This window comes from Procambarus clarkii, chromosome 22, assembly GCF_040958095.1.
Source record: "Procambarus clarkii isolate CNS0578487 chromosome 22, FALCON_Pclarkii_2.0, whole genome shotgun sequence".
In the NCBI taxonomy this organism is placed as follows: Eukaryota; Metazoa; Arthropoda; class Malacostraca; order Decapoda; family Cambaridae; genus Procambarus; species Procambarus clarkii.
This window is the reverse complement of record NC_091171.1, coordinates 41,568,456-41,592,404: the sequence shown is the minus strand read 5'-3', so window position 1 is coordinate 41,592,404 and position 23,949 is coordinate 41,568,456. Positions and strand designations below refer to the sequence as shown.

The window sequence follows — 23,949 nt, the reverse complement described above, 5'->3', positions numbered from 1 at the left end:
CTATATATTCCATTCTCATTAAAATTGTATCATTGTCATGTGCAAAAAATGATACAGTACCGTACTGTAGTTTGTATCCTTGGCTATGTCTGATATAAGGAGAAAAAGTACTGGAGGAAGCACAGTACCTTGGGGGATGGAGCTTTTCACGGGGTATGATTTGCATTTTATTTTGTTGACTTGTTGACCCCTGGTGCACATTAAGCACAGTTGCTCACCTATCAACCTCTGAGATGCATATTTAACACAGTAGTCCAATCACTAGGGAAGTAAAGGTCAAAGGGAAAGGGAACATGTTCCTAAAAATTTTATATACCAACATAGTGAGAGAAAAAATACTGGAGCCAAAATATATAATTCAGCTTAAGGTCCCAGATATTGGCACACTAACAGAGATGAAACTTGAAGAAAATATTTTAAATGCGGTCGTATTCCCAAGGGGCTACTCAGTTTGGCAACGTGACGGGAAGACTAGGAAGTGTTAATAATCAACAACCCTCGAGAAGTTGACAAAATGACATTGCAGGTTTGGAATCGGGATGATAACTGATAATTGTAAATGCCGACAGCCCATCAGCAACACATTGACAAAGGAGGAACTGGATGACAAACGAGCGGACCTCATAATGGTCATGAGAGAGATTATATTAAAAGCAGATAAAGATATATCACAATAATACTGGGGGACATTCACTTGAAAACAATAGACTGGGAGGCCTACGAAGCAAGAACGTAGAACATTTGGACAAGCCAATTTGTAAACCTCATTCTGGAGACAGTTATGTGTCAACATGTATGAGACAATATGGTTTTCGAACTGGAAGATCCTGTGTAACAAATCCACTTGGTTTTTATGATAGAGCCAATGCTAATTCCAGGGCACACCATAGAACACACAGAGATATCTCAAGATGAATTGGAAAAATTACTCAAGGGGCTAGAAAGAAATAAAGCAGTTGGACCAGATGGAATTTCACCTTCAGTGCTGCGAGAATGTGCAACTGAGCTGAGCATTTAACTACAATTAATATTTCAGACAGGAATCTTAGCAGATATATGGAAATAGGCAAGCATAGTTCCAATCTATAAAAATGGTTGCCAAGTAGACCCTAATTTATAGACCTGCTTGATACTTGTATCAGTAACAAGCATAGTAGTCAAAACACTAGAAAAAAATAGTTCAAACCAAATAGGTTGAACACCTGGAGAGAAATGACATAATAATGGACAGACAGTATGGTTTTTGAACAAGATGATCCTTTGTAACAAACCTACTTAGTCTTTATGATATAACCACAGAGATTCTACAGGAGAGATGGCTGGGTTGACTGTGCCTATCTGGACTTAAAAAGGGCTTTTGACAAGAGTTCCACCTGATATTTGAAACTATCAAACTATCCAAAACAGATGTTGTTTTGGGAACTGAAACATGCTGGAGTGGTGACAGGGAGACTTCTGACATGGATGAAAATTTTTCTGACAGACAGATGAGGACAGTAATCAGAAACAATGTATCTGACTGGAGGAGTGTTACTAACATATTCCAGCTAAGGAAACAAAGGTGCAGAAAAAAATATTAGAAAGTTTGCAAACAGAGTGGTGGACAGTTGGAACAAGCTAAGTGAGGTGGTGGTGGTGGAGGCCAAACCCGTCCGTAGTTTCAAAACCTTATATGACAAAGAGTACTGGGAAGATGGGACACCACAAGCATAGCTCTTATCCTGTAACTACACTCAGGTACTTACATAATAAACTTGTGTACATAAACACACTTGGAGGTACAGTTGACTTAAAAAAAAAATTGCCAAATGATTCATTTAGATGTAAAATGTAGCTAGTTTTGTGTACTGTACAAGTTGACCACGTAGCTGCCCAGCCCCATCTGTCGATGCCAGAGCTTGCTGTCAGCATCACACACACTGCCTGAGCCACACACACTCAGTACTGACCTTGGATGTCTAGAGAATCATATGTATGTATTTATGAATCAATGGAATGAATGAATGAATATGTATCAATGTATGAATTTATTATGTATGTATCAACGATTGAAAGAGTGTATCTGTAAATTGTATGTATCTTTAAGAACTGAGGAATCTTCTAAAGGCCTATTGCCCATATGTGAGTTTGGGAGGATATAAATTGCAAACTGCTCCCCCCCCCTCCCCCAAAAATAATTTAGTTACTCCACATATCCATATAATACTCTGGAATATCTGCCCCATTTGATCTAATTGTTTTTAGATACTGTAATTCTGTATTGTACATATGTGTGTACAGGGTATATTTATAGAGTATACAGCATTTACATACACATCTAATATGTATTTAATAAGTTTTTTGTTGTATCTTTTGTTTGCAATTTTAAAATTTCCCTTTTTTTTTTTTTAGATGCTACGATGCATTACGCAGAAACAAAACTTTGATCGGTCCAGACATGCGTGAGTACCATCGTGAGTTAGAGCGAAATTATAGCCGCTTTACTGAGGGATTGGCTCCAATGATAACAGTAAATCACCCCACTAGATCTTCAAGGTAAGGCATCAACAAATTTCATAAATGCCATATCATAAATGCATAAATTTCATAAATGCCATACTATAAATACCAGGTATCAGGTATCTATTTCAATGTATAATTCTTTACTGTAATGTACTGTATACACTTACAGGATAAATGTTGAAATTGATCATGAAGAAATACATGCAATGTACATGCATGCTCCATAGTTTGTGCAATGCCTCGACAACCTTGTTTTAAACAACCTCACTTTGAAACACTTTATTTAGAATATGCAAAACCCTAAAGGAACAGTTTGTATAAAACCAGGTTTTTGTAGCACCAAACGCATTAGGGACTTCAGAGCCATGACCTAGAGTACCAAGATGTATCTAAAGATCATGTAAAAAAAACAAAAAAACAAAACTCGAGGAACTAGGCAGAAGCAAAACCATTCAGGCCAGATGAAGTTTTCCTTGGGTACCAAACTAATCCACCAACTATAGATTATTTTACAGACATCTTTTCAATCAGTAAACCTTGTAGATGTATGAAAAAAGTAAATGTAGTCCCAGTTTGCAAAAATGGTGACAGAAGACACACTAAACTATTGAGCAAATATCACTGGAGAAACCAAACACTGGAGAAAGTAATGCAAACCAATTAGGGAGAATATCTTGAAAGGAATTGTATAGTAGTGGAGAGGCAGTGAGGTTTTTGAACTGGAAAGTCCTGTGTAATAAATGTACTCAGTTTTATGGTATGACCACAGAGATCTTACAAGAAAGAGACAGTTAGGCAGAGAGCACTTATTAGGATCTTTAAAAGACATTTTATTCAGTCTTATGCCAGATGCTGTTATGGAAGCTAGAACACACAAGAGGCATGTTAGATTTCTATTGTGGATGAACAATTTCTTAGCAAAGATGAAAGCAGTGATAAGAGGCAATGAATCTGGCTTAAGAAATGTTACTACCAGAGTCCTTCAAGCCTTAGTACTAGCCCCAGAAATGTTTGTTGTCTATAAATGATGTACCAAGAGGAATACAGAGCAATATTTATATGGTTGCCAATAATGCTAAGCCATGTACATGTATCTTACCTCATATGTAAATTCACTGTTTACTGTATGTATATATATAAATTAAATTATGGTCATAAAGTATTCTAATGTCTGAATACATATGATTTTTTTGAACTTTCAATGCGTTTTTCTTCTATAGAAATAAAAATCACCAAGTATAAAGCACAACTGATTACTAACTTTCAGTCTCTGTCAAAGTGCTCGCTTGCTGATCTTAGTCTTGAAGGAAGATAATACACTGATACAGCACGCACTTCCCTTAAAGACTCCAAAGAACTTGATAACAGTTTGTGTACCAGCATGGGAGAGAACAAAGTTTTGCTCTGGAACATGGTACACTCTACAGTATACTGTATATTTGCTATTAGTGTTTGAATATACTGTATTACAAAGAACGTCTGAAAACATGAGCTGCACATAGATGTAGTTTATGCATGGTTACTTCTGTAAATACTGTACATAATACATAGAAATTTGAAATTTAAATGAATTCCAGTTTCCTTCAGTAGTTTGGACTATGTTATCTGTTCTGTATATTGTTTATATTATTTGTATGAAGTATGTTGATGTTGAAGATGATATATACTGGATTTATATACATATATCATGGAAAACTAATACTGGTAACTTAGGCAAAAAGGGCTGAATTATTGAAGTTTTTGATTAATCATACTAAAAGAAGCATTATGCTGCGTATCACTGTTCAGTATATAAAATCCTGCATCTTAACAATTTAGACAGGCGGGGATGGAAATTGCGTCCATAAATAACTCTACGGACGTCCAGCGGGGACGCATGTTGCATCCAAAATGTAAATATTTGTTGAAGTTCCATTTATTATTATGATTATTACGGGACTAGTTTTGAAATGCGCTCCTTTCGATTGGGACACTTTGATACCAAAATGAACGACGTAGTATGAAATGTGAGGTGAGAAAAGTGAAAAGAGTACACACATTTTAGTGCGGGCGTTGTGGGTGTGTGGATGGGTGCTCGCTCTCAGGTAATGCTCGGCAGATTCTCTGGTTTGCTGTGGGTAGCGCACCTTTTTTTGTGACCTTATATTAATATATTCCTGTAGATAATACTATTGCAAACAATTCGATGCCAAAATAAATGCGCACTCATGGGTAACGCTCGGCCAATTTTTGGGTTTGCTGCAGGGGACATGCCGGAGATTTTTACCATATATGCATATAAACCTTTAGAGAGTTCTATTGCGAACAATTTGATACCAAAATGAAGAACGTAGCATGAAAAGTGAGGTCAGAACATTGGAAAAGAGTATGCTCATTTTAGTGTGGGTGCCCACTCACTGGTAACGCTAGGCCAACTTTGGGGCTACACACACACTGGGCCACGCAAAGTGTTAATCTGGAAGGTACAAATCTTCTAACATTTAACTTTTCTGATCCTAGCATTTGTTTATCAAGAGAGAAGTCATATCAGATACTGAGAGGAAGAATCTTCATGAACAAAATATTTATTTGTAATGTAATTTGCTTGGGAAAATTTGGGAGTTGTGAATGTATGTGTGTCAAAATGTCAGTACAATTAGTTAACACTTTGGCACAGGCACGACACAGTATGGCATAAAAAATTTATTAGACGAATGTGAGGGAATGACGCATCCGTGCTTCAAAAATGAAAAAAGTTCGGCTTGACTGTGGGTGTGGCGCACTGTGGTTTTGGACATCATATGCATGTACTCCTGTAGGGAATTTTTTATTGCAAACACATTGATACCAAAATGAAAGACATAGGATGAGAATTGAGGTGACCAAAGTGAAAAGAGTATACACATTTTTTGCTCTTGGGCGCTCACGGGTAACTCGCGACTAATTTCTCGGTTTGGTGTAGGTGATACGCCTGGCTTTTGGACTTAATATGCATATATTCCTGTAGGGAGTTCTATTGCGAACACATTGATGCCAAAATGAAAAACCGAGGATGAGAATTGAGATGACAAAGTTGAAAAGATTATACACTTACAAGTATTACCGTGTGCTCCCGTGGAATACCCAGCGCACCTTGGGGTGGTCTGGTGCTCGCTCACCCAAAGCGCAAAAGTGTTAAGTTTACAGGCAAAGATACCTGTGGCATTTGTTCAGTAAGGATAGCAGAGGGTAAATACAAATAGAAAATAGGTTTGGACAGGATGGTACTGCATTGCAGGAGTTGTTTGAGGTCCTTTGTGAATGATAAGATAGTCTTGCATGTACAATGATTATGCATTAATAAGTTTTGATTCCAGATAATTTTTAGAGTTTTCACAATATCTTTCTTGGCATATGTAAGGTAGAAGATAGTAGAGAAGGGTGTGGATTACTGGGTGATTAGTTTACTTAGCATCCCAGGAGAATGTATTCAAGAATTCCAATTAAGTGTGCAGAGAAATAACAGAAAGTAGGATAGGGAAGGAACAAAGATGTACCGTAGGTTTACTAAAGAGAAAGGCTGTGCAGATCAGATTTTTACCATGACTGTCAAAAAGTTTTTTCTAGGTTGTATGCTGCCCTTATGGATTTAGAAAAGGCATATAATAGGATTATTTGGGAGTCATTGTGGGAGGGTTTAAAGATTATGGAGTGGGAGAGAATTTATTACCATTGGTAAAATCCTTTTATATGAATAGCAGAGACTGAGAGAGTAGAGAAAAGAAGATGTTTTTAGTATTAGGGTGGACTTAAGACAGGATTGTGTAACATCTCCCTGGCTCTCTAATGAATATCCTGTATGTGAATTGGTTACGGAGGTAATGTCAAGAACACCTAAAACAGGAGTGGAAGACGATGATAATTTGGATAAACTGTTGCATACTGACATTGTTACCTGCAGATTATGCCATGTTCTTTGATGAGAGTTTGGGGAAATAATGTGAACTTGTGAAGTGGATAAAGCACAGTACTCTAATGTGGTATGGTTATGTTGGTAGAAGGCCTGAGAATGAGAGAATCATTGGAGCAGGACTGGGATCGAACCAGCGTCCTGGGTAACCCCCACGCACATGCCTTAACCCATGGCATGATATATCTATGATTTTCTTATAGATATATAATGTTAGTGTGATCTGCTTGTGTATGGCTGAGAATCATTTAACAAGAAGGGTGTATAAGGGTGTAATATAGGTAGAGATAGACAACCAGTATCATGGAAGGGAAGAGTGTAACTATCTGAAAAACAGTGGGGGAGAGTTGTAAGAGAGGTTGAAAGAGAGAGATTTGTGTGGTGGTTATCTTGAGATGATTTCGGGGCTTTAGTGCCCCCGCGGCCCGGTCCTCGATCAGGCCTCCACCCCCAGGAAGCAGCCTGTGACAGCTGTATAACACCCAGGTACCTATTTTACTGTTAGGTAACAGGGGCATAGGGTGAAAGAAACTCTGCCCAATGTTTCTCGCCTGCGCCCGGGATCGAACCCGGGACCACAGGATCACAAGTCCAGCGTGCTGTCTGCTCGGCCGACCGGCTCCGAAGAGTAAGGAGTGGTAGGGAGTCTTGTGGAGAAACTTTGCTGTGGTTGCCTCTATTATGGGAGCTCAAGCACGGGAGTAAGATGTCAGGGTTATTGAGGCTGTCATGAATATTTAACTTAAAACCACTTGATGACAAAAAATTTTAGGCTGAATAAATTTGACTACAATTGAAAGGAACTGTGAGTGTTGTGCATTTTTAATTTTGAGTTGAGATATGTGCCATATTGTATATAAAAACTGTCACTTAGGTGTTTCACTGTCAAGGATTGCATTTCTTACACTGCACCACATACCAGCCATAAGAGTTCATCATACCTGTAAGATAACATGTGACTCTAAACCCCAAGTCCATTTGATAGAAGATATTCTTAAGTTGAGTTGAATCCTATCTTCGACAGGAGATCTTAGGGCTATTCATTTTCAACTTCTGTTCTTAATCCTCATAAATATTTTCACTTAAAGTATATTAGTTGAACTGAGCACAAATTTCTGTATAGAATCTGTAGCCCTCAATCATTACAACACCAATGAACAGCATCGGTGAAAATTAATCATTGCTACCCCCCATTGGCTAAATTTATACTTTAAAAATCTGAATTATTACTTGTTTAATCCCTCACCTGAATGACCTTTCACTGCCTGGACTCCATCCCTCCTTTTGTTTTATCCTTATATAGGCACTAGTCCTCTACCTATCTGCTTTGAGAAAGTTCTTACAAGCATCTCTACACGGTGTGTCTAAAGTCTGCTGCTCTACTTTTAACTCTGTGTTTCTCTACTTACATAAAGTAATGAAGAGTGGAGTTGAAAAGTATCCCCTCATAGACAATATCAAAGGTGTCGTCTAAGTCAACCTCAAAAGCTCTTGTTATTGAATGGTATATATATTGGGGGTCAGAGCCATAACCAAATAGTTGAGATTACAGACATCCTGATTGTTTGTAACGTGCCATGGCTGAGAGGTGATGTGTTCCTGTTCTTTGGGAAGTCACACATTCAAGTGTTCAGGTCCTTTTGGTTGCTTATGAGTTTGTCAATTGTATATCACTTGGAATAATCTCATTGAAAAATAAATGTATATCCTGTATATATATATATATATACAGTAGTATGTATGCATGCATGCATATTAATACTGTAAGTGCAAGGATTTATGGATCAATAAATGAGTGAAGGTTGGTAATAAGGTACGGACATATTTACAATCATTTTGCTGTGATGAAAGGCATGAGTGGCAGTGGTACAGATACTGTATAAATCAAAATATAGCAGTGCAACATAGCATAGTAATGCTTAAACAAGTTTTGAAATACTGTCGTATGTTCAGGACAATTTCATTATGGACGTATCAGGAAATTCAGGACTAAAATATCATTATATGACAATTTTTGTTCCTGGGTAGTAAGTGTTATTTTCATGACTGCTTATGCCTCCAAAGTACAGAAAATAGTTATTATTTCCCCCATAAACTTTGCTTTGACCTTTGTCTCGGACAGCTTAGAGAAGATGTCTGGAAGGTACTTGAAGGCTGTCGACTCCTTATCTAGAGCTGTGATACATTGTTGTAAAATTTGGCCATCTTCAGATACCTTCAAGATGTCTTCCGTAAGCTGTTCGGGGCAAAGGTCAGAGCAAAATTGAAGGGGAATAATAGCCGTTTTTCCACACTGTACTTTGGAGGCATGAGCCATCAGATAATAACACGTAGTACCCAAAAATATATATAAATTTGTTACACAGTGTAATCTTTTTTTAATAAAATTTTATTCAGGTAATTTAATTTTAATATGTAAAGCATGATTCTTTGACTTGACTAAGAGCTCATTACTAACTTGTTACACAGCACCTCAGCCTCCTCAACGCCCAGGTTGCGGGTGCCTGTAGGGTACGTGCACACACATACTGTTCTGCATGTTGGTTTTATCATTGTGCTTGTGAGTGCTTTGCTCAATGTTTACTTTGCTCCCCTAGTAGTTAGTTGTTAGTCACCACTAATTCCATTATCAACCACTTAAAATTCTCTCTTGTATTCTCTCTAAAATACTTACAAAATTTGCTTTTACCTCTAAATGCACAATTATTAATGTCTACAGGTTAAAACCAAACCTTTTGAGTGTATATTGGAAAGAACAGCGTGTCTGTGTTAGACAGTTGCATATTATAACATTTCTAATACATAGTTATGGTCTGTTTTGTCAAAATATTTCATATTGTGGAACATTATTAATTCATGGTTTTTTTGAGTACATGGTTTGAAGCAGCAATGTATAGTAACCAATAGTGTGGAATGGATGTGAAACCTTGAGTTAAGTTAGGATCTAACTGGAATGGGTTACTTAAATTTATAATGCTGATGAGTCAAACTTGTATTGTCACCAGGTTTGCAATTGCATGCTCATGAGGTGAAGGAGAGTGTATTTCCAGGCACAAGCAGAACAGAGAGTTGTCACTGCTGTGCTGTGTCATTGCAGCAGATACACGCACATGCATTTTGCTTAGGATTTGAAAACCATAAACCAAGGTATTCAAAGGGACTAAGCCTTTCCATGTGCTCAGAAAACTACATGGATGTCCTGAAATATATTATTATTTTCATCATGATGATGTTCTGCTACTTGACCATCTTCGATTTCTGGTCCTGGTGACCACACAGCCCAACCGGGTCCCTCTTCCCACTTTTCTCCTCAAGCAGTTTCATTATTTTAAGTCATTCCAGGATCTCCTTGATCTTCACAAGTAGAGCTTCTAGAGATAATTTTCCAGTAACCGGATTCAGGTGGCAGAACTGGCAATTCCCATCCCTTAGATCATCCTCTAGAAGCCACTATAAAATGGCTAGGAATATGCTGTAGTGTTACCTGGCTCTCTGTAAATTTTCTTCTCTTTCCGTAAATACCAATATGGTGTTCTTGCTTGGTTGTTAAAAAGGTGGTGTGTCATGCTGAATATGATTGTAATAGATTGCACACGTTATTCAGCAGCCCCTTATTTTGGGGCTTAGGAGGGAGTGTCTGCACCCTCCCTCCTGTTATGCAGCTGAGTAAGGCATATTTTAATCACTACCCTCATTCTTAGTTGGAGCCTGCCTGGGCACTGGATTTTCTCGACATCTTTGTGCTAGAAAGGTTTCGGGTCTTGCCCTTCTTTGCTGACTTAACCCTCAAAACTGTCATTTGTGTATAACTTACAACTTGGCAAAGAATGTGGCTCAAGCCTTGCTTTGACACCAGGAATATATTTTGTTTGGTAAGGAATTCTCGTTTGTGCCTCTCCAAATTAATTCGAGCTCGTTGCATAGATTGAGGCTTCGTTTTACAGAGCCTATTGTTGTTCAGGTTCTGTTCTGGCACTCTTGGGTACATCAGACACACTAGTCAATTTGTATACACTTTTGTTTTATCTACTGGCCTCGTGCTACATTATCTCGGATGTCCTATTTATCAAAAGACTATTCTTTATAATAATGCTTGCATCTCAAAACTCCTAAAACAGTTGTTGCCGCTCAGTCAGCTGCAGACTTATTACAAGGGACAGTAATGCTTTTTCTGCCATGTGCTCTATAGGAGATTCACAATTGGTTCCTCTGGCATACTGACCTTGCCTTTGCTACTACAGTAGATATCTACTGAAATTCATAGGCTTTAACAGTAGTTGTTGTTGTGTGACTCAGCCATCTCTCCTCCTGCTGGGTCTTCTTGGTCCTAGTGACCACACTAGTGCTTGCACCCGACAGTTCTTTGCAACTGTATTTTGGCTACCTCCTTCAAGCTCCACGGTAATGCAAGGTGTGTTTATTTAGTCTCTTATTGTCCATTTATACATTGACCAGACATAAATATACATAAATGTGTTTTTCTCCTTGAGAGAGCAGCTGAATGTAAGTGCTTAGAAATGAAACTTTTGAGTTGATGCCAAAAGTTCCTCTCTTAGTTGTCATTTTGCTGCTCTCATCCTTCCTTTTATGTCTATTTCCCATCTGTGTGCAGAGCTTATACTTTACTGTTGGGAAGTATATGGAGTGGCTCTGGTCAGTGGATCTTGGGGCGTGAGAGATGCTGCCATCTGGTGGTTAGTGGGTCACTTTTTGATGCAAGAATTTTTGCCGGAACTAATGTGGACATCTTCAAGAGAAAGCTAGATAGTTTTCATCAAAAAGTGCCAGACCAACAGGGCTATTGTGGATGTGTGGCCTGCGGGCCGCTCCAAGCAACAGCTTGTTGGATCAAGCTCTCACAAGTCAAGCCTGGCCCAGGGCCAGGCTTGGGGAGTAGAACAACTCCCAGAACCCCATCCAGCAGGGTCTGGACCACTAAGCACAAGTGTACCTATCAGTGACTACAGGGAAGTGAGAGTTAGCTCTATATGCCCCACCTTCTAGCAGTTGATACCTCACATGCTAATTACCCCCTCTTAATATTAATGTTTTTATCATGTTTGTTTTTAAGTTGTGAATGGAACTGGATTCAACAACAAATTCCACTGGCTTACCAGCCGTACAGGGAATGAGGACTTCCTTACATTGCTTGACTCGATTGCACGTCCAGCTTCTATTCATGTCCCTTTGCCCTACTTTTTTTTTTTTTTTTTTTTTTTTATATAAATACACCTCCTTTTTCCACTTTACCTTTTCCCTTCATTATCTTGTATGTTGTAAACATATCCCTCTTTGTTTCTTCTCTAAGGTTGTGAGGTTGAGTTCTCTCAACTTGTTCTTGTAACTGAGGCCTCTTAGTTCTGGTATTAATCTAGTTGCAAACCTCTGAATGTACCAAAGTTTCTGTTTATGCTTCACAAGTTGTGGGTTCCATGCTGGAGCTGCATATTCAAATAATGGTCTCACATAGGCAGTGAGTGTGGCCTTAAAAGCCTCCTTGTTTAGATTCTTGATTGGAAGAATTTTCTATTCTTATGGATTGACCTCTGATAGACATTTTGATTGATTTCTTTGGTGACTCCATCAGCGCATTATGACCCTGCAGATATGTTTGACAGTTGTGTGCAGTGTTGTGCCGTGTCGTTTCTGCCTGATAATATGACCCGTGTCCAAGGACATTGTGGAAACTCACTTCAGGGAGCAGCTAAATTCTAAGGTTCAAATAAAATGTTTTAATATTACAGTCAGTAACCAAAATCATATATCTGGATTTATCTTAATTATCCAGTTCAGAATTTTCCTATTACATCAGATTTTCTATTAAGCAAGGTTCCAGTGGAGTGAGAATCCATGATATTGGGAACTTTTTTTTTTAAATACGGGTAATTGGTTGAAATAGGCATCTGTGATGACATGTTCCAATACCACCTAACTTTAAAAATATTTTATCAATACCTAAAGAAGGGACAACACAGATGTAGCTGTTGTAACTGCATATAGGCAGTTGTACATACATATATAGTACACATAAACTCTCACACACATTCTCTCAACTACACAATTCATTGTATTGTTGTAAAGCTGTTTTGGTAGGCAGAGATGGAAACCTTAGATACTGGTAATAAGAGGTTGGTCTGTATGTTTAAAATTCTGTTATTATTACTGTTGGAAACTTTTTGCTTCTTCATTATTTTGCGATAATTGCCTGAATTTTTGTTTCAGGTCTTGCAAAACAAAACTAAAATATTTTTGTTAATATGTTGTTGTTTACCTTCTTTGTGATGAATGGCTTGGATGGGCGGTGCATGCGTGTGTTTACGTGTCTTCTTGTCTTGTATGTTTATCTCTTTTTGACACCACTTGGGCGAAGTCAAAATGTGCATACTGTACCTCTAAATATATTAATTATATTTGCTGTGTTGACAATAAAACTAATTACATGTAATAATACAGTACATACTGTCTTCTAAATTATAGCTTTTTTCCCCATATTGTCTTTCATTATACAGTACAGTAATTGTTCTTTTATCAGTCAGTTTTATTTTCTAGTGAACTAATCCATTTTCAGAAACCACAAATTCCACAATTGAACAACAGTGAACAGATGCATATAACCTGTGGCCACATTGAGAACATATTCACAAGAGTCATTTGATTAACTGTTTGAGCACCTATGAGATGATCATTATAAAGAGTATTTTCATGCACGGAAATTCTAGTTTGTCTCCACTGTGGGTTTTGAAAGTTATTTTTAACATTGTTTCACAAAAATAAATTTATTCTCTATATTTGGTCCAGTACTGTTTATGGCTTTTAATTAATCAAGTGCCTCTTGTATATCTTCTAGATAAGAACTTAACTAAGAATTCATAGTACTCTGATTTAACACTCTAACCCTAGAGTGACATCTTGGCGTCACTCTGCTGGGAGCACGAGCTCGGGGGAAACTCTGGTGTCTGGAGGCTCGGCAGACTCTGACCCAGGGTTAGCCTCTGGGACGGAGTGCTAGGGATGCCAGCGTTTAGTAATCGCACTTTAGTAAGGGTTGCACAGCACAGTAAGTAGCTTAGCATGGGAATACTTACTTACTATCTTTGTTTATACATTTTTCTTATTGTTATGAAATTCTGCAAAATAAAGAAATATTAATTGCAATATACAGTTTACTAAATGATTTATGAACATAAAATTAACTTTGATATAAAAATATATTCAGTAAAACCTCAAAATTCTGGATATTTCTTGATGGTAAAGCTGAATAGAAGTGCTGACAGTGAATGGACTTACTGAAATAACTTATGTCAGTTACCTGAATTTTGAATGCTCTAAAGATCCCTTTTTATCTCCTGACCGAAGTACAGTACTGTACTGTAACTTATAATTTCTGATTAAGTAATGCTGTTGTAATATTTATGCAACTTACATATAAAATACAAGGAGTTGCAGGGGCTCTCTAATTAAAATTAAAGTGACAAATAACCCTCAATTGAAAGTGAAGTGAATTTCTTATTTGTATTGCATAATCAGTTTCCTGAAATTTGAGATTAAAATTATAACCCGACAATCATTATTCATAGAAGCACTACTGTTCTTTCATAAACATTATTCATCCAGTGTTCATCTTTCTTTTTTCCCTTTTTATATTGCATGTTTTTCCACATATATATATATATGTGTGTGTTTGCTAAAAGCTTTTCTCATTCTTTTCACACTTTCTGGTTTCTCACTGCAAGCGACAAATGGTGTTGGCTTTATTTTTGCAATTAATGGCTAGACTAGTATGTTGAATGTGTTGGTTAGTAATGAAAGGCTGAGAAAATCTGCATGTAGTCATCCCTTTAAAGCTGGAGTGTTACCAGAGGGAAAATGGCTTTAAAACATATACAATTGATACATGGACAGATTGTATTGTAAACGGTTTACATTGAGTGAAGTTATAATTTAAAGAAAAGCATAGCAAAGTTATAGATGCATTGGCACAAGCATACTGAAAAGAACTGGCTACAACTGACAAGAAATGGGTAGCAAAGAAATAACAGGAATTCTGAATTAAGAACATGCATTTCAGCAAATTTTTGGATTTACAGTATTCATTTTTTTGTTTACGCCATTCGACTTAATTACACCATTCAGAGTTGAGGAAGTTCATTGTAACAAATTTATCATTTTATAACGGAATGTTACATATACCTGGAGGGGGTTCTGGGATTTCTCCTACTTCTCAAGCCTGGCCTAGAACCAAGTTTGACTGGATAACTTGGTCCAACAAGCTGTTACTTGGAGCAGCCTGCAAATTAATGTAGCAACATTCACTCAAGCAAGTGGTACAGCTGTTTTGAATTGGTACTTGTACAGTACTTCATAATTGACAATATGTGGTATTGACAGGATAATTGAGTAACTTCGTATATGAACAAAGCTTCATATACTAACTGTAACTCATTGTTCAGAGTCACGTTGAGGGGAAAAGTGTTTGCCAGGTTAGTTGCCGAGAGGTGTATGATGCTCACAGGTTACTTGGTACAATGATGGTGTTTTGTATGGTGCAGATATTGTCGTCTCCTCTCCTGCATTTATCACAATAATTTTGAATGTACAGGTATCTTCGATACATTACAAATTACTTACAACACAGTAAAGAAGAAACAAGTTGACAATTATCAAGGAAATAGGCAATAATTATTTGAAAGTAATGTACCAATTTATAGCTCTTATTGACATTGGCTTCCCTTCTAGTTGCATAAATTTTTCATAAGTAAAATTTTAAAGCTTTATAATTAAAGCAGAAATATTTTAATAATTAAAAAAAAAAACTAGCAAACAATTAGCATTGTTAGTATTTTACTTCCTGGAGGATCACACCAACAACAGAGTCGTTGTTATAAGTACCTGTAGTGTGATTCCTTCCCGAGTTTCGGACAAGGAACTCGGCAGTCATAATATAGAATTGATCCTATGAAGTATGATCATATGATCGCGGCCTGGTCGATGACCGGGCCGCGGAGTTGTTAAGCCCCGAAATCACCTCAAGATAACCTCAAGGTAGACGTACAAACACCTATCTGAGACCGGGACCAGAATCTGGCTTGCTCAAAGATGTAAAGAGGAACCAAGAGATCAGAGATCACCACAGGCACCAAGACAATACACACTAAAAAGCCAAAGCACTTGAAAACAACCAACTGCTTGGACAAATTTTTAACTGGTGAAAATAATGCAACCATTCAACACTGTGTGAAATTCCCATCATAATATGCCCCCACATCACCAGATGGTGGCCCAAGGGGTCTGGGGTTTCGGCCAACCAAGCAGCTTATCCACAAGTCTGGTGCATGACTGGGATCCACTGCTACCTTTCTTCAGGATAAGTGGTGTTGGCCATCCCTGGAATGTTTAATTCTGTGCAGCCTTCCCGGTTTGGTGCCTTCTTTTGATAATTAATTACTTAATTCTGTGCAGGGCCATTGGTTTGTTATGTTGCTTTTATAGTATCGTGTGTCAAGTGCCAGCCGTCTTAGTGTGCACCCAGTGTTTACAATTTACTGTGGCTAAAAAAGACATGGATATATTTCCTAATAACTGGGTTACATTTTCTTGGCCCCTTCTATGGGTATCTTCTTATCATCGTATCTATAGCCGTGACAATGTGTGTCAGCCTTAGATAAGGAGTCGGCAACCCCTCAAGCAACCTTCAAGATGTCTTCCCTAAGCTGTCTGAGACAAAGGACTAAGCAAAGTTTGAGGGGAAATAATAGCCAATTTCTATACTTTGGAGGCATAAGCAATTAGAAAATAACACTTACTGCCCAAGCCAAAAATTGTTTCATAGTATAATTCGTGTAGGTTACTTGTCACTGAAGTCATGTCATCTCCTTAGGACAATGTGCACTCTGTGCTTTACTTTGCCAATCATCACACACACAGTCTACCTTAATCCTTCATAATCAACTTGATTAAACTTTGTAATCATGACAAAATTTTCTCTAATACAAATACACCATATTATCTGTGCATTTCTTTGCCAGTAGCAACTTATGAGAAGTTCTAGTCATCTTAAAATATTTAGTTTTTGCACGAAGTGGCACCTCTCCGACATAATTCATGTGTACCATTTTTGCTTGTATTACTACTGCCCTATAGTACTGTGCACCGAAAGTTGAATTTCAGAAACTCAAAACCCGGAGGATTGAGGTTTTACTGGATAGTTAATTGAAAATAATATCCATATAAAATGCTTTTTTATGCAGTTTACTAAAACTAATGAAATTGATAATACTTTTGGCTGTAAAACACTTGCTATATACACTGCCAGTTTCATAATTAGCATCCTTAAAATGTTATGTCTTCAGAATTGGTGTTAGCCTTTCATTTTTCTGCTTATACATTTTGTAATTGTATTACCTTCAATAAAAGAAAAGTGGTAAATACTTAATATTTCCTTGTAATTTTGGTTACAAATTTAATTCAAATTCAACAGTAAATGCAGCATTGTACTGTTACTTTTATGCATTTAGTAAGGAATAATTAATAAGGAAGACAAGATTCTTGAAATCTACTGTTGTGTAAGTCATATATCAAGCTTCAGCTAATAATATATTTACAAGTAAACACAAGATGACCTGTTGAGCTTAGTGAGTTCTAGGAAAACTAACTATTTGCCACTAATTAAAGTGCAGGCAACAACGTTTTAAATCTAAATAAAAAGTGTCATTTTCACTAATTGGCTAACAAATTTTTGTTTTGTTCTTCTAATCCACTTATTAAACTACTGTATTTTGTCTATACTGCATTTTCTTTACTAGAATCAAAAAAATGGACTTAAATTTTTTCCAGTGACTAGGAATGGAAGTTGCCAAGACCGACCTCTTGTCATCAAGAATGATGCATCTACAGAAGAGTTACTCAAGATCTGACATGTACATCAATTTAATTAATCGGTTCATTACAGATGCAGATCACACTGTAATTGCAATTGTGTTGCATCTAGTAACTTCATTCTCAAAGTAAATGATGAATATTATAGTGTAGATCAAACTTACCATTGCATTGTAATTTAAGATGATAAGTTCCGCAATGTTTAATAGAAATCATTGGTTTTCTCATTCCATAAAAAATGTAAAAATTTTATTGTTAATTTATTTAGTAGTTTGAATGAATGTGTATTGTTAATTTATTCAAGAGTTTGTACGAATATTTTATTACGCTTTTATATTTAGATTTATTATAAACGACTGACACAATGGACCAAATGAATTTCAAAATACTGTACAATATGTTGTTTTAAAATTTTGAAGCCTAAGTAGTTTATTTTACACAAATTTATATATTTTATTTCCTTATTGTAGTCATACTTTAACTTGTGTGTTAATGATTATATTTTTCTGTAGCACAGTTTCCTTTCTTTTATTACTACAATACTGTAGTGTGCTTTTGGCTATGAAGTATGCTACTCATGACTCCAAATTTTGACAAATGGTAAACTGTTCATGAATCTCAACAAGGGTTTCCGTCTCAGAAGGTGAGGCTCTTTGCATCACATTATTTTGTAACGGAAAACATCATTACGTCATTGTAGAGTCACATTATGAAAGGCTTCGTTGTACAATATTGTCAAACTTATATGAATTAGGTATAATCCCCATAGACTGATGGTGGATTTATATTTTCTTCCGAATCACTGCCTTATTTTTTAATTTTGTGTTAAAATTATCATCTTTCAAGTAAGAACAAATACGTTTTACCTTTAAATAATTATGGGTAATTCATTCCAGTATCATTCTTCCTAATGTGCAATGTTAAATGACCAACTTATAAATTTCTATAAAGAAGTAGAAATGTAAATAATTTTTTCTAAATACAGTGGTACCTCCATTTGCGAATTTAATCTGTTCCCAGAGACGGTTCGAAAACTGAAATCAATTTTCCATAAGAAATAATGTAAATTGAATTAATCCGTTTCACACCCCAAAAAATATTAACTTAAAAATACATTTTATACATTCTATTACTTAAATTTTGTACTACAGTATGTTCAAATATATCTTGCCTTTATTGAGGACTCTTGTTGGCGTATGGAAGACAGTGAGGAAAGTGGGGGGAGGAGGAGATGTGTTAGTGTTTGGAAGGGAAGTCCCCTTCCATTATAACAGCAGTGATGACTTTTCTGGGTTACTCTCTCTTACGTTTTGCAGGCATACCACTAGGACCTGGATGAGGCTCACTGCTTGCTTGTCTTATCTGTCTATAGATAGTTGTTTTTTGCTACGTTTTAATACTTGTCTGTAGTGAGACATCATATTGTCTCACTATGAATGATCTCTTGTTTTTCCTCTATCGTCATCCTCACAACTATTTTCTTAGGTTGAACTTTACCACTGACTTTCTTGTAACCCATGGCATGATATATAATAAGAACTTTTATGTTCAGAAAGCAAAAAAGCTGAAAAACAATGAAATTCTTCACAAGGAATTCTAGCATGGTCGTCATATGCTGAGGACACTGGTAAACTGAAGCACGCTACGCTCTCAGTCGGCCCATACGTGTATCGACAAACTGGCGCACCGAGGCACACCTCGAGTACAAAGTTGATTTTTTCAAAGAAATTGAGCTCGAGAACTTAAAAATTCAAAAACTGAGGTTCCACTGTATACTTTTGTGTTTATACAAAAATAAAAAAAAAGATTTGTCTTTACACTGTATTTTGTTTAAATTTGGTACGAGTCATTAAAAAGTGGACTTGTTGAACTTTAGTTATATATATTTGTGTAATTGCCTAAGTGTAGTTACAGGATGAGAACTGCGCTAGTGGTGTTCCTGTCTTCCCAGTACTCTGTCATATAATGCTTTGAAACTACTGGCGGTTTTGGCTTCAACCACCTTCTCACTTAGCTTGTTCCAACTATCTACCACTCTGCTTGATGGGGTTCTAGGAGTTCTACTCCTCAAGCCCGGCCTGAAGCCAAGCTTGACTTGTGAGAGCTTCATCCAACAGGCTGTTGCTTGGAGCAGCCCGCAGGCCCACATATCCACCACAGCCCAATTGGTCCGGCACTTCTTGAAGAAAACTGTCTAGTTTTTATCTTGAAGATGTCCAAGGTTGTTCTCACAATATTTCTTATACTCACAAGGAGGATGTTGCCAGTTTCAGGAATTCTTCTTTGTCATTTTGGTCGGTTCCTGTTATTATTTTATGGTGATCGTATTTCCTCTTTTTCTTCTATCTTAAAGTTTTGCCATATTTAACACCTCTAGCCTCTCGTAACGACTCTTGTTTTTCAGTTACGGAAACCATTTTGTAGCATGCACTTGCACCTTCTCCAGTTTACTGTATTGATTAATAACGAAAATCACTGCTTGTTAAGCAAATCGGGTCTTACATGCTAGGCCAAGTAGCGCAGTTCTGACTATTAGATATGACATACATATGTTGTACTTAAAACGCCAAGTTGCCTAAGAAGCCGAATTATCCAGAAATACGATATTTTCAGTTTTTTCTTATGGAAGGAAAAGGCTTTCCAGTACATTATATAATTTGAACTTTTTGTTAATTTGAGTTAAAATTAATGTTGAAATTTGACCAAACCTTACCAAACCTAACTAGGTCAGGACATGTTTCATATTCATGTTATAATATAATAATATTAATTAGAATAAACCAATTTGGAATGAAATACTTGAAAGTAATGAAAATCGCTATGCTTATTAGGCAAATTGGGCCTTGTATACTAGGCCAAGAAATATGGTGCTGGCTATGAGATACCACACATGTGCACGCGTTGGAGTACATATGCACGTACAATAAAAACACAACAGCTTTAATATTTTAATACATATCGAGGTGACTGATGGTCGTGGTGAGGATATGATGAGTCATCGAGTATTAGATAATGTCAGTGTATCTGGGTGCATCTTTGCTTTAGTATAATATAACGACTATTGGTTATGGTTGGCTTATTATTACACCTGCACGTATTGAGAAGTTTTAATTATTCTTTCAGTTTCTTTAATTTTGCCTCCTACAAGAGCATTATGGTTTAGTAATTACAGTACAGTACATTAATTTGTATACAGTATTTGTTTTAATTTTAATAATTCAGTAAAAGTTTAGCATCTCTCTACATTTAAGAGAGGTCTTTGCTGTTTTTAGCAACTGGTAAGGGTTCCTGTAACAGTACTGAATTACTAAACTATTACTGAGTATATTGGATGCAATCTAATGGAAGGCCAGTGTTTGTACTGTGTCTGGAATTTTGGGAAAGCATGAGCAATATTTGATTTTGATTATTTGTAAAAATTACTGGAATGACATTTAGATTGTTTTAAAGTTTAGCAGATGACTGGTTTAACATAGCCAGTGCCACTAGCCTATGTATTCAAAAGTACCAAAGTAAATGTAAAACATTAAAAATGCATAATGAAATAAAAGTAATTGTTATTTAAAAATATTATAACAATTTGTCTTATGGCAGAAATATAAGGTATATATTACAGACTTGATCTCTCACATGGTTGCTCCCTAAGATAAGGTTCTTCTGTGTCGATTAAGAGTCAAGAGGGTCAACATTTCACAACGGCACCACAGGAAACCTTTTTAAACTTTTCTGCATTGTAACACTGGCATTAGGAAGGGGGGTGGGGGGGATTGCCCTGGAGAACATTCACTTCAACCCACAAAGACTTTCAGAAGTTAGATCACAAGAATTTCAAACCTTTGACAATAAACACATGAGAGCCAGTAAGTGCAGCTACTGGTAGCCTCCTGTATGGTCATCTGAGTGTGATGAAGCCACTGTTCTATTCATCCAGTGTAAGTGATAAATGCTCCATTTATTTTGTTTTAATTATTTTATATGAATGTACTTTTCCAATTATTTTATTAATGTTCGTGGAAATTTGTGTTCTCTCTATTGCATTATATCTTTGTTTTTGTAATATGTATTGAATAGTTAAAACTTCAGGTAACCAAATATCCATTTAACATAAATGTGACTCTGCCCCAATTAATTCTAATTAGTGAGTAAAAACTGTAACTCATAAAATTTATATACTGTAACTTATTTATAATTTTATTTGCAGAAATTTATCTCCTTTGATAATTATTTCTAATTGAAAAAGGTTTCCATTTCATTTTGGTATTGAATCTATTTTCAAACAATAATATTAGGAACTAAATTAATCTAAAGACAAGAGTAATATGATTATTATTACAGTACTAGTATTGTGCCATGTTTTGTATTTTCTCTGTAAAACAAATTGCTGTAACTGGATAAAATAGTAGTCATTATCTTGGATAGTCACTATTTTTAAGCTGTAATCTTAAGCTATTTCCTCCTTATGTATATCATTTAAATACTGATAATCTCAATTGGAGATAACTAATATTTGATCATGAATTACAATGCAATAATATTTTACTTTATTATTTTCTTCCATTTTGACCAAAGATGTTACATAATTACCTTTTATAGTTTTTATTTTGAAAAATATTTGTAGAGAGCTTTATGATGTAAGTAAATAGTCAATTTACCTTTCTGTAACATATGCTATTTTAGGATACTGTAGTGTAATTGTGATTTGTACTATGCTATGTTTCGGTTTCTACCCGAATGCATTAAAGCTTTTAATAAATTCTGTTATTTATATCCACTATATGGGAATGATTAAGAAACTGGCTTAACCCTTTTACTATTGTGCTTTATAAACATTGACTTTGTCAACAAAGTACAGCACATATTTTCTAACAATTATTCATAATTTTTGTTTGAGAAATCTAGTTTCTGAGGGGAGTCCCTGAGATTAAAACTCATCAACAGTGAGTGTCAAACCTTGAACCTACAACTCCCAGACCTATGGCAGAAGTTCAGAGATGGGGCTACCCAGAACCTGTTCTACAACAAGCAGGGCATAAACTAGCCTTCCGCACAAGAACACAGGTGTTACAAGAGGCGACTACAGCAACGAAACCAGGCAGATGGATCCTACAGAGCTGTTTATGGAAGGCCTAGCAGGCTCCTTACAACAAAACCTGACGAAACTGGGATTGGCTGAAAACAATCTATGAAGAGCACCTCTACGTGGCCCTTTTTTTGCAGAATGATCGCCTGGAAAAGGGGCAAATACTTGAAGTACCACCTGGTAAGAGCAGCCCTACAGACTAGAAGAAAACCCCTAACATAACCTGCACAGGACAGAGCACTTGACAGGGATCCCCCAAGCGACAGGAGAAAGGGTTGAGAAAGACCCATGGAAATCAATTTATTTTTAAAGCTTTTCCTAGATTTGTGAAACATTAGGAGGATGGCTGGGTGCAACAGGAAAACCTTACAGTATTACCACCCTGGCTGCACCACACTGCTTCTGCCACATACTTTTCTTGCACTAAAATGGGGCTAAAAATCAATTGATTCGTACATTTTTTTTAACACAGCATTCAGAACGTGGCAACTTTTTCATTCACCAGCCATGGACAATCTTTAAAATTTAAGAATTAGTGCAATGTTTTCTTACATATTGTATATTTGCACTCAATGCAACAGAATGTTGGATAGGCCAGGTGGGGGTGTCCAAAATTAGTCTGACCAAGAGTACACAGTGCTGTACAGTAATGTGCATACTTTAATTTCCTTGTGTTCATCATTTTATATCATTATATGACTGTTAATCGTTTTAGTCAACCCTCGTATTTGTCTTGTGTTTTTGTCTCCCACCTCTCTAAAAGGTATGGAATTTTAAATTTCAAAATTTATTATCCTGTTGGTGATTACATAGTATACAATCAACTTATAAATGTAGAAATATGGTAGCCTAGGATCATAGCATTTTATTTTTGATTTCTATAGAATTTTACACATTTAGGTGTTAGAAAAAGGTACTGTAATATCTAAAACAGCAATGGCATTTTCTTACGATGTTTATACACTTTGTATGATGGGAATTTCAACAGTCCATGCAATTGTGGCTGTAACTACACATTCCCCCTAACCCTTAGACCATGCAATACATACATACTGTATATGATTAGACAAAAAATAATTTAACATAAGTTTTAAAACTTGCATAAACACTTTCCAATTATTTTTTTGCATAATCAACTAGGCAAGTGCTAAAACTTTGTCTAAATGATCACAGTGCAACTTGAAAAACAAGAGAATCAAAATTAAATTTAAAATGAATATTGGAAACTTCACATTTTAAATTTCGAATAAAAAATATGAACTATCACCAATTGAACCAGCACCATTGTGTGGTCAGACAGCTGAGCACTCAATGTGTCAAAATAGTGAGAATTGGTCAAAAACTGGAATTTTAGAAGCCTCTCAAAGTTGAAACTCTGGTTTCAGAGATAATTGAAGTTGAAGTTATCGACAATGATAAAGGTAGTTTTAATTAGTTAATTTAATTGTATGCACTTTTCTGTAAATTGCACAAACGTTTTGTCATTTTGTCTGTGACGTCCAGATCTACTGCAAGAAGGGGGGGGGGAGACAGCCATGTGTTGTTCCTATGCATAAGCAAGGTC

The 23,949-nt window shown here is 36.3% G+C and overlaps 1 protein-coding gene across 20 annotated transcripts in view; it reads left to right on the top strand.

The window, feature by feature from the left end:
- Zir (dedicator of cytokinesis) overlaps window positions 1–17,725 on the top strand; it is an 89,297-nt gene extending 71,572 nt beyond the window's left edge. For 11 of the 20 annotated variants that reach the window (XM_069328883.1, XM_069328881.1, XM_069328884.1 and 8 more), the window contains 4 exons: window positions 2,392–2,535; window positions 8,900–8,941; window positions 13,331–13,487; window positions 17,264–17,341. In XM_069328883.1, coding sequence (XP_069184984.1) covers window positions 2,392–2,535; window positions 8,900–8,941; window positions 13,331–13,439 — 295 coding nt within the window. In that variant the 3' untranslated portion in view covers window positions 13,440–13,487; window positions 17,264–17,341. Of the gene's footprint in view, window positions 1–2,391; window positions 2,536–2,671; window positions 2,926–8,899; window positions 8,942–13,330; window positions 13,488–17,263 lie in introns of those variants that run through there. The other 9 variants (XM_069328889.1, XM_069328888.1, XM_045745221.2 and 6 more) reach the window with 6 other exon arrangements.
- Window positions 17,726–23,949: the final 6,224 nt, after the last annotated feature.